This window comes from Charadrius vociferus, unplaced genomic scaffold (genome assembly GCF_000708025.1).
Source record: "Charadrius vociferus isolate BGI_N301 unplaced genomic scaffold, ASM70802v2 scaffold593, whole genome shotgun sequence".
In the NCBI taxonomy this organism is placed as follows: domain Eukaryota; kingdom Metazoa; phylum Chordata; class Aves; order Charadriiformes; family Charadriidae; genus Charadrius; species Charadrius vociferus.
The window spans coordinates 1,232,042-1,244,068 of record NW_009647739.1 but is presented as its reverse complement, the minus strand read 5'-3'; the positions used below and the strand labels follow the sequence as shown (position 1 = coordinate 1,244,068).

The 12,027-nt window shown below is 46.6% G+C and overlaps 1 protein-coding gene across 1 annotated transcript in view; it reads right to left on the bottom strand.

The window, feature by feature from the left end:
* The window catches only part of AXIN1 (axin 1), a 71,261-nt gene extending 60,469 nt beyond the window's left edge, over window positions 1–10,792 (bottom strand). Inside the window, exon 1 of the mRNA XM_009881923.1 lies at window positions 9,719–10,792. Coding sequence (XP_009880225.1) covers window positions 9,719–10,596 — 878 coding nt within the window. The 5' untranslated portion in view covers window positions 10,597–10,792. The remainder of the gene's footprint in view (window positions 1–9,718) is intronic.
* Window positions 10,793–12,027: the final 1,235 nt, after the last annotated feature.

Here is a 12,027-nt window from a genome sequence, read left to right as displayed (position 1 = left end):
AGCATAGGCTGACATTTCCTTTTGCCCTTTGGAAGTGACAGAACAGTTAACACAAAACTTAATTTATTTGAGGTGGGAGGGGGAAAGAGAGGCCGCGAGTTAATTTCCCTTAGAAGCCCAATGGTCCCCACCCAGAAACCTGCACACAAAAGAATACTGCCTTTTAAACTGGTAGGTTAGGTCTGAGACCAGCGCGAAGGTTTGTCAACCATGACAAGCTACAGCTTGTTTAACAGTCGACCGGAGGGTTGAAAAGTCTAATAAAACCAAAGGGCCTTCCATAACAAAGCTGCTGCCACTTAAGAAGAACATTCACACCCATTCAGTAGAACTTTTTTTTTTTTTCCCCAAACGTGCAAAGGTATTTGGAAGCACTAAAGTGAGCAAAGACGCACCAAAACCCAGCAACTTGAAACCGAAGCTGGAAAAAACTGGAGCGAGCAATTAGGAAGACATGGAAAACAGTGAGAGTAACTAACCACGAGATAACAAAAATGCTGCGTGACCTCCCATCACTTGGATGCCTTTCTAAAATAGACACTTCAGCCTGACCACAAGTGATTGTGCAAGAATCGCTGGGTGAAGCTGCATGACCTGTTATCTCCAGGATTACCAAAGGAAAGTTTTTCCCATGCCCGTTTGGAAAGCTTCCTCTCTTCAGAAGGAGGAAGGTTTATGGATCAGTTTTAGCAGGCTCCTCCAGCCTATTCTGGAGAAGACCCAAACCCACTGCTCGGGGACAGCGGGATGCTCAGCCTTCTCCAGTGCCTCCAGTCCGGCCGATTTCCCCAGCCGGCAGCACTTAAATCACCCCTGGGGTCACAAACTTCACTGCATATACCTGGAGGGGAAAACTGAAACGTGACAAATCCTACACTGTAGTGACACATCCACACGTCCTTTGCTGCCCATTTCCATCTTGTTTCAAGCTCATCTATTTTTGCCAGCATTGGCCCATCTTGAAGAAAAGAGGGTCAAGTGAGACTTTTCAAAGTAGCTTTTCCCAAGAGAGGAAAACAAAGTTTCCCCGAATGTGCAGATGTTCAAAGACACATTAAATATAAATACTTTCACAACCGAGAAAGCAGCTTCTGCGCTTTCTTTTCCTGGCAGAGCCTTGGACCGAGCAACAAAGGGGTGATGGTCTTCACCCAGTGCTAGCAGATCAGCAGAAGACACATGCTGCACACACCTGAGGTTGCCAGTGTACCCAACAGCTTTCTTCTGTGGCTTTGCTCAAGAAGAAACATTTTTCATTTCCTAAGAAATAAATGTTATGACAGTCACATGGACTGAATTAAAAGTACAAAGATGAGGCTTCTTAGCCAAAGACCCCAACTTTTTATTAAAAAAATAAAAGATACATGCCCTGTGGAAATCCAATCTGGGTAGGGCCATAAGAAGAGAAAGAAGGTTCCAAGGTCATGTTTTACAATCTTTTGAAGCAGGAACGAAGCCGATGTCCGAAGGAGGCATTTTGTGCTGCAATCTGTACAGAGCTTCCCTTTCTTCGGCACGCTGCAAATGTTACAGTGCAAGAACTTGCTGTCTTTGCTCGGGCACTCTTATTTATACACAATAAAGCCCTTGTGCAGGAGATCAAGGCTGTATTTCATTGATTTGACATGATGGTTAACCTGTGAACTTTGCCCCTGCTAATAGAATAATTTCTATTTGTTGATTCCTCTTTTGGGATCCTCGAGGGTAACAGGCGCTTCAGCCCAGCTCTCATTTGCATGTCTGGTGCCAAATGGTTTCACAGCTCTTACTGCCGTGGGGCAGAGCCCGGACAAAGTTAATCAAACCCAGTAGCTACAGCTGGATAGAGAGTCCCCATACCTCTCTCCCTGGATCCTACCTGTAATTCCCAGGAGCTCCCCTGCGATTCAGCTCTGATTTGAACTTTGCTTGTGAAAGCTCCGACAGGTCCTCAGCTACCGAAGGATCGGTCCCACGTGAATACATGCACTGGCTGGAGCTTCCAAAGCAGCCTCCTGGACCAGGCTGGCAGCAATAGCAGAACAAGGAAGCCCCTCTTCCAGATAAATCTCACCCAGTCTGAAAAGCTGATTGCCAGCCAAGCAAAAGACCAAAATTCATGATTGAAAAGGGTAAATCTGCTGAACGCTAAAGGCACGGTTTTCCAGCAGGGCTAAGCCACTCTAAATGTGGACTGCTCAAAACCAGGCAATCCCACCTCCCCACGCCTACCGCTCTCCTGCTTCCAGCACCAGCATTTCTCCGAACACACCCCGCAGATAAATGACAAAAACCCTAAACCTCCAGAAAAAAGGAAAATGAAAATGGAGAAAGGGAAAGGACTGAGGCTCTCCAGTCTACAACACAACAGGGATTATGTGGGGGTTGGAAGGTTGAAGGAAGAATAAAACCCAGTAGCTTCTGGTCATCAGCTCTGGAGGTAGGACCAGGGACTAACATGAGGTCATGGTGCTAACCACTAGGTTTCACTGGGGTATTTCAAAGAGGTTTTTTCCTCTAGCTATAGCATTCCCTCCCTCCGCTGATCTTCATCAAGATAGGTGAAAGCTGTTCATCTATTCGCTATTTATATCAGCCAAAGACCTTCTAAAAGCTGGGACTTTAAGGACAGGTTGTATCTTGGGGGCCACAGGACCAAAAAAAAATTCCAAGCCTTACCACAAAAGCATACTCTGGAGCCTTCAAAGGTAAAATCCATTTTCCACGTGGGTTTTGTAGAATTTGAATAATCTGACTTAAAACTGCAACGGTTCTACTTAAATTCATCACTGCCGTAACAACTGTGAAGAACCCAGACCCAGGGCTGCGACTAATGATGGTTTTGCTTTTACGTGCAAGCATGACCTGCTGCGATACAATTTCTGAGCGTGAATTTGGGCAAAGCGGCTTGCTCCGGCACAGGGCAGAGGGGAATGAGAAGATGCGTGTGTCCAGAAGAGAACTTCCCTGAAGTGCCCAGACGATGTGCAGGGGATTCAGGGCCACTCCAGAGAGGGGGCATCTTTGCCTCCGATGAGCAGAGAGAGGCGCTGCAGCTCCTGGGGCAGCTCAAAACCAGAGCCACGTGCGTATTGCAGGGGGAGGAAAAACATGAGCCTCTTGTCAAATGAATCACCCCAAAACCAGCTGACCACTGGGGATGGTGTATTTCTGAGAGGACTGCCTTCTTCATAGAGTCTGAAGCTGCACTTCCAACTGAAGCAGGCAGTAATTAGCTAATTACTGGCATTAGAATGGACAGTGTCGGACCCATTTTGTATCTGACACGCTCAAAAGCGTAGCTCTCCTCTGGTATTGCTTCACTTCCAAATCCCCTCTGCTAACCTCGCGGCAGAGCTACGACAGCCCATTGCCATGGAAGAGGTTGGTAACAAGGCACCAAGGACAACTGGCCTCACTCAACGCCAGGACGGCGCAACGCTGACGGCTCCACACTGCCCGGCAGAGCAAACCCCTGCTCTCAACCAAGTGTCAAATCTTTTCAGAAAGATGCTCAGAATTATATTCACCAGCAATTTGACTTTTTAATCATTTCAATTACTGTGACTAAAACCCTTCAATCGGAACAAAACCGGGAAAAAATAACCCCTCTCCTTCTGAAACAGCCTGCCTAGCTTAACAGACCATACCAAATCGTGAAGGTTTTTGCTTTTGTGGGCTTCACATATTTCATTTAATGCAGATAATTAACCTCAGTTTCTAATTTCAAATCCTCCACATAAGGAAGCGAAGTGATTGAATACATTCACTGACAGACAGAAAATTAAAATATTACTACAGCTTCTGCATGTGGCTCAAAAGACAGGGCCTTGCAAAAGATCTTTCTTCTTTTATTTGACTGATTAACTGTAATTTGCTTAATGGATTTAAGGATGAGCCTAATAATCCAATGATATTTCCAGGAACTGATTTAGGATATCAGCACCTTCGTTCTGAGTTGTGGGTTGTTTTTTTTTTTTAAACACAGCAATTTTCTGCACTACACATACAGCCACTTCTGAAACTAATTTTTTCCATCAATTCTAATAAAAACAGGTCCGTGAATTACTTTAAATGCACGGTGACTGCGCAACTGGTCTTGCACCATGCAGCCACAGTGCTCTAACTTCTTGGAGCACCTTCTGGAGGCCCAAACCTAGGGATGACCCATGACCGCGGCTTGCTCCGGCAGCCAGTGAACCATCCCAGTGGGCAGGGAGGACTCGCACAGCTTGGGAAGGTGGGGAAGTCAACAGCTCTTCCCTAACACAAGGCCAGCGTGTGTTCCCCACAGCCACCCCCACAACCTTCTCAGTCCGTTTTCCACCACGAAAGCCTGGCGTAACAGGATTTCACAGTCTGTCTCAATAGTTAATAAATCCAGCATCTAACAGACTATTAAAGGAAAACATCCAAGAAGCAGTCATTTTTAAAACGTCCAATGGTAACTAATTATTCAAAGGATTAGTCCATTATAGTGACAACAAAGAAACTCTTAAAACATAAAGCCAAGTTGAAGTTGAAGGGCAGATCAAAACCAAGGTGTACCCACCCTGTGGCCCACCTCCTGGGTTCACTTCTCAGCGTCTTGGGATGGGTTCAGCTCCCCCATTTGGCTTTTTAGCACCCAATTCTTTCTGAAATCGGGCAGAACCCAAATCAGACTGACTTCCATCCAGGTTCTCAAAGCAGAGTAAGTATCTCATGATTTGTGCTGTCATTGTAAATCACATCAAAACAGGGCCATCGCCAGCACAGGACCAGACGGGCCGTGGCTCTATCGAACCCAGATGTGAAGCCCTCCAAGGATGGGGATCCCCTCTCCTCTGGTGACCTGTTCCTGGGCTGCATCATGCTCCTCATGAAGAAATTTCCCCCCGCCATGTCCACTTTGAACCTCCCCAGCACCAAAAAGAGGGGGACAGAATTCCCCTTTTGTGCTTCTAAGAGAAAAGATTCTGTAACCCAAATAAAACTAAATCACAGCAAAATAAGGTAGCTGCTTGCTGGAGGAGGGGAGAAAACGCTATTCATTTATCAAAAGAGAGTGCTAAAAGCTTTAACTACCTGTCTTTAAAAAGAAGCCAAAGCACTGATCCATAACCAGACAACAAACACGCCACTTCATCTTGATTTGTGTGGAGGCAAAGCTACGGGCACAAAAGGTATTCTTCTTCAAATAAAATCCATTTTAAAACTTGGCAACCGCCAGTATAAATACTTTACACTGTTAATGTAAGCATTTCTACGCAGAAGTTTCATCAGCTTAACAATGCATTTAAAAAAGCTGGCGTAACTTCTGTGCAAAAACACCATCAGTCTTTGTCTTGTATATCTTACAGTGCTCCAGTCACTAAATTACCACTTAGCGCTATTAGCATCAGACCCCACCTCCCCGTTAGACTCACTAACTTCTCTCAAGAACAATGCAGAACCAAAACTATTATTCTGTAACTTATTTTCTTTAAATTTGGAAATAGCCGCAGATGCCAAATAGGGCTGTATTGATTACAAATGTTGTTATGGGCCCAGCAATTTGAAGTCAAGCTAAGTCAAGTTTGCATCCAGAACTTCTCCTTCTGCCTTTACATTGGGGTATAACATCCAGTAGCTGTTTTTTTCCAGCAACCAACCTCTCATGAAGCTAGCTCCACGATGCACACACTGCTTCTTCAGTTAAAAGAAGCATCAATAAGACAGTTACGCGTGCCTTAAACTTTCTAAACGCAGACCGCTCCCGCACAAGCGTTTGTGATTTTGCATCCCCAGTTTTCCACCTGTTCGGTACAATTAACACCAATTCCTTCACCACACGGTCTTGAGTCAGAAGCGTGCAATTTAATATTTAATTATGAACGAAGCAGCAGACCTCAAAATTAGGTCTGCCAGCTAAATTTCTGCATCTTCATGACGCAGGCCCGGCTTCTGACCGCTGGACCGTTTATGCTGCCTAAGCAATGGAGAGAACCCGCGTCTTCCCTGAACCAGCCTACACCGTTCCTCTCCACATTACAGTTCGTCGTTGCACTGTCTCAGACCAGAGGTCGTCACATCCCTATAAAAGCTCCTTCAGCTGTTTCTCCAGTTGATTTCTCTGTGCACCCCCTGATGAAGAAGTGTGGGCTGTATGTTTTGGGGAGAGCTGCTCTCACGCATGTCCAGGGAGGCTGCCAGGACGCGGGCACAAGCATAAGGACTCTCCTGGTGATTTCTACCAGCCCTACTGGAGATCCACATCACCCATCCTTTTCATTGGAACCACCGACACTTGTGAAATGCCATGGGCTTAGTCAGCTCAGCACTCTGGAAATTAAAGCTTAGATCATGTAGCCAGCTTCCTTTAAAAAAACCCAAACCACACGTATATCAAAGCCCCCGTTGGGAAATTTCTCCATCCGTGCCTATCAGCTCCACCACAATATTCCCCGACGCCCAACAACTGCAGACCTCACCTACCACCATGTGTCCTCTCATCACCACCCTCCAGGTCTCCTTTCCATCACGTCTACTTCATGAGACAGGTAGAAACCCAAAACAACTGGCAGAACCAACCTACATCTCCCAGCCTGCTGGTCTTTCAGAAGAAACGAAAGCAGAGCTGCCCACGCATAACACCACATGCTCTTCTTGCTTTCCACCATGGGAAGAAAGCAAAGGCAACGGCTGTGAATGCTGCTCCCCAACGCTTTGGGAGTGGGAGGGGAGCCCCTTCTGATGCAAAGCTAAAGAGACAGCAGGAGAACACACACAGACCCCCTGACAAAAGACACAACTTTGAGCTTTCACCACCAAACACCAAATTTCCAGCTTTTTAAGACGTGTGCGTTTTCCTGGAGCACTGGAAAACCAGGCTGCAGGGCAGTTCTCAGGCACAGGTTTAATTTCTGCTCTTCAGATCCGAGGAACGCCATCCCAGCGTGTCAGAAGAAGGTTAATGAACGATTTAGCCACCCTCACAACCACGTTAGTGTCACTTTCGGAAGCTGCCAGTTAATGCCCGAGATCTTCGGGGGTTACCCTCTTTGAAGTTCACTGATCCATAACCAATGTCCAATTAATTTGCAGGAGCCTAACTATAATGACTATTGGCCTTTTCCTACGCATACAAAAACACAGTGGGTAACAGCAATGCTTTTGGCTTTGGGATGTTCTCACACACACACGCACATTTGCACACCTTCAAAACACCCAACATTAATTGGGTTGTCTTCTGCCGTTTGAGGAATTTTTTTACATTTGCTCTCCTGAGAGCAGAGCTACCGTGTCAAGATTTATGAACTTTCTGCTGCAAAAAATTTGGAGCCTATTCAAGATGCTCATTTGCTAACAGAGTAATACTTCTATTGCATTTGCTCAGATTCCTCTTTATTTAGGGTTTCCATGGAAGCCAAGGAATAAAAGTTCAATCTTGGGAAGATTAAACAGGCCCTCAGATATAATGCAAAACAGCTTATTTCAACATTCCCTCAAGAACAGAAAGGAGAAATTCTTCCACACACATGCAAAAAAAAAAAAAAAAAAAGAGGTTTGTGGAAATTTTCAAAATAAATTGGTACCCAGCCCTGCAAATGCTGCATGCAGCTATCGCTTCTAGCTGCAAGCAGCTCCATCAGCTTCCAGCACAGTTGCTCAGGTAAGAAAGTAAATGAACAAAAAAATCTGCAGGATAAAGATGCCACAGCTTAAAAACCAGCTTGTTCAAGACAGCTATTGCTATACAACATCCGGGAAGTAAGTTAATTCAACCACAAGGTCTTGCACAAAGAGGAACAATCACCTCATAAATTAGTATCTCAGCAGATTTTTTAGAATAAAAAAATGTGGAGATGACACAGTTTGGCAATGCTCTGGATGCTACTAGAGCTGACATACCAACATTTAAAAAATAAAATAAATCGCTTATCTTCCCTTACTCCAGGCTGAGAAATGATCCCTGCTCTGGTGAGAATGGTAAATGTTTCCGTCCCTGCCTACCCACAGGTCAACAGAGCGTCAGTAGCCACAATGACAGGCTGTTGGACACTAGAAATTAATAGTAATGCATTTTTTCTGACCTCCATCCCCCAGGTAAAGATTTATTTCACCTTGTTCGAATCTGCTACAAAAATGCCCAAGACCAAGGAACTCGACCCCAAAATACTTCTATTTCAGAGCATGTTTCCTAACCATTTTAAAATCTGGCACAGATACATTCAGATAATGGGTAAAGTGCATTTTTTTCTGAAGCTGGAGCTGAGAAGCGCAGTGTTGCATGCAGGATTTTGCTACCTGCTCTCGTAAGGAAACTAAACACAGGCGAACCTCAAATAAGTGACTTTCAGTCTTAAAGCCATTATCGCTTAAATAAATAAAATACTTAAATCGTAGACTTTTCTGATCCTTCGCTTATGGCAAGTACCCGACTGCCCAGTGAAAATGCACCTCAAGAAACATTCAAGGTTTTTATTAACTCCACGGGAAGGTCCCAGGACCCTGGGATTTTGTTTTTCCGACTCCTGATTAAAACAGCAGGAGTCCACAAGAACTCCCTTTTTATTTCCCCTCCCCGAGTTTCACATGCAACATCCCCCTCCTCAAAATCTATAGGAAAACAAGAATCAAACCGAAAACGTTTCGCCAGCTGAAAGGCGCCGAGACCTTGTGTGGGGCGGGATGCGTTTCCAGCTGCCAGCCTAAAGGGACGGCCGAGGGAGATTAAACACAGAAATGCTTTTCATAAGGCAGGCGGCTTTGAAGAGGACAGTTCAGCTACTTCGTTTCATAATCTTCACAAAGCGTCAGATATTAGCCTAAGCAGGTCTTAAAACAAGGAGATTTTATTTAAAAAAGAAAAGAAAAGAAAAGAAAAAAGTAGGAATGTGTTCTGGCCGGGTTCTGTTGATTCAGCAAAGGTTAGACACACACACGCTTATTGATCCCAGAGAGCTCCCTGCTAAGTTAATTGTCTGGAATTTTAACTGAGCTCTCAGCAAGTTTCAAAATCCATGTTGGCTGGAAGTGGGTGGGGGACCCAGAAAAAAAACAGGCTGCAAAACTGTGCAACTCCTCCAGAAAAAAAAAACAACCACAAAACAACAGCAATTACTTTGATGAAGGGAAAAGCTGCAGCAGGGAACGGTTTTAAGTGGACTTGGTGATTCTGACTTTGACACTGCTAGAATTCAGTGCTGAGAATCTTATGTGCAAAGCGGTACCATTATCAGGGAGTATTGTGAACCCCATTTCACTCATGTAAGTATTACAGAGGTGAGGGTATCTCCTGCAAGGTTCCTGCAGCTTCTGCTTATGGCTCATCACAACAATTTCCTGGTGTATTTACAAGAAGTTTTACCACGAGCTGTGCTCGCCTGCGTTCCTGTAACTGAACACCGACCTTCTGCCGGTGAGGACTACAGCCAACCTGAAACTGCAGCTCGCTCGACTCCCCACACGTGCACAAGGACGTGCGCTGCCCACCAAGCTCTACCCACCTCCTGCAGCAGTTTCCCCGGGTGAGGAATGTGCTGCTGGAATGATTCGGGGCACTCACACAGGAAAGGCCAAAGACACCCTTAAAATAACCTGCGAGTAATTTCAAATAAAGCTTTGCATTCCACCAAAGCGCCCACACGACACCATCCGTACGAACGTGGATGCCCCCCACCACCCAAGGTCCTCCAAGGCTTCACATCACCCCCGCGGCGGCTCCCCGATCCTGGAGGGACCCTGCAGAAGGGACGCTGCCCCAGCGCTCACCTACCTGAACTCCCTCCCCTCGCTGTAGCGCCGAGCCGAGGCGGCACGCTGGGTGGCCGTCTCTGGGAGCAGCTTCTGCGTGAGTCTGCTGGAGGGTGCCGAGTCCCTGCTGGCCTCGGGCTCGGCCTCTTGGTCGCATTTCCATTCCTCGTCCTCGTTCAGAGTCGGCAGATAACCAGGTAGCCCTTTACCTGTCCCAGACCCTGAGCTTGGATCGCTATAAATTTTTGGACTTTCCCCACCTGTCCTCGTGTATTCCAAATAAATATCCGACTTAAGGAACAAAGGGTAGGTATTGTCTTCTATCATGCACTGAATCTCCGTTTGGGCCTGGTCAAACATGTCAGGGTCAATCTGCAGTTTCATGACGCAGTCTTTGATGAAGCTTTTTGTGGCTGGTTTGATCTGCCGGGACACAATGCCGTTGTTGTCGAGGATGTATTTTTTGTAAATGGCTTTTGCCAGCTTGAGTCTTTTCTCCTCATTAGACGTGCACGGCTCCAGCTTCCTGAAGCCACTGCAGGCAAACCAGAAGTCCAGCAGATCCGCGCAGTCCTCCTGTTTCAGGAAAGTCCTGAAGAGGTTGATACCGTCTTGATCATCCAGCAAGGAGTGCAGCGACTCGGCCCACTTCAGGTAGGGTGGAGTTGGCGAAGCACTCCCCTCGGGTTCGTACCCCAAATCCAAATCGGAACGCCTTGGTGTTGCCGTGGACGTCTCATTTCTAACCACATCGCTTTTGCCGGAGTAGAAACCGTGGCTAACTGGCCTTGGATCCGTGGACACAAGTTCTCCCTCCTCACCAGGAACCGGTGGCCTCGGAGCATCTTCAGTGAAGCTTCCTCCAAGGTCCAAGGGGAAACCTTTCCCCTGGATATTCATTTTTCCGGTCCTTGCTTGCGCAGGAACAGTGGGGGATGAGCTCAAATCTCAAATCACCAATATTTGTAGCTCCAAGGTGAACAAGTTTGCTTGGCTGAAACAGATGAGGAAAAAAAAATAAGTCAGTACTGTAAATAAACACTCTAAGATTACAAAACACTGATTTTGCTCTGCACCATTACTGTATTAACGCCGCTTTTTCAGCAGAGTCAATGGCAAAGCTCTCAACAACTTTTGAGAGCACAGAACTGGGCTCAAACCAGGCACCCTCTAAAAACGACAGTTGCAGAATATCCCAAAACTCTACATCCAGCATTTGGCATCACTGATGCGGCTGGTGCTACGCTGAAACAGTGGCCAATTTCACACCACCAGTGGTTTTACAGGACCCTGGGATCTGGCAGTCCCTGCGTCCAAGAGATCTACATTCAGGTACCAACGTGGTGCTGCAGCACACATGCCATCTTCTGCGCTGCCATTAACTCCTCTGCACAGCCTACCCGGACAGAACATGCACCACATCATACTAAGGCAGCATGTTTTTATCTGGCTATCAATCTAGCAAACGCTCATCCCCTAACAGGAATTTAAGGCTTGTAAAAAATATTTTGAAAGAATATCCAGTTAGTCCCGAAAGCGAGACTGCACCTTAATCAAACACAGGTGGCTTTCGTATGCTCAAGTGACATACCAGCGCCACATTCCTCGCAAATCTCTGCATTTTAGAAATACGCTGCATCGCCTCATCTAGCTCTACGGGAATCCAGACGCATCGTTGACCCCAATATTTTGGGCATCTGGACTGCATTCTTGCTTCAAATGGGCATGTTAGCACAGGAGCTCGGGTCTGGCACCGGTTTTCATAGACAGGCCATCGAGAAAAGGTTCATTTACGCTAATAACACTGCATGCTACAAGCCCGGGAAAACTTTAGGTCATCAAAGGAAGAAGAAAAAACCATCTCGAGGAGGAAATCTGATCAAGTACCATGTTTTTCAAGAGGAGCAACGAGTCAATATGGAGGATGGGAGGTGTGGGGAAAGAGGGAAAGGACAACCCCTGGGCCGCGACTTCCGCTGCTCGACAAGGTAACTTCATGATGTAACGGCAGTGGCGAAAGTCTTGTTTTACAGAACAGCATCAGCCTCAGAGCCCGGTGGATTACTCCTCGCACTGCCTTGACTCAACCGCATGTGAAGCCACCCCAGGGAAGATGCAGCGTATCTCAAAGCCCTCTCAAAGCTCACCCCGCTCCAGTGAACGCATCTTAGGGATGCTTTGCCATTTCCCTTGCCCGTCCCCTCTCCACGGTTGAACCAAGAACCGCCGCCTGTGCCGTGCCAATCCTTATGGCTCACCTGGGCATCGCTGAAGAACCCCAGCGAGCCCAGGGGTGGCCAACGAGTGGGGCCAGGCCCCGTGTGCCCACCC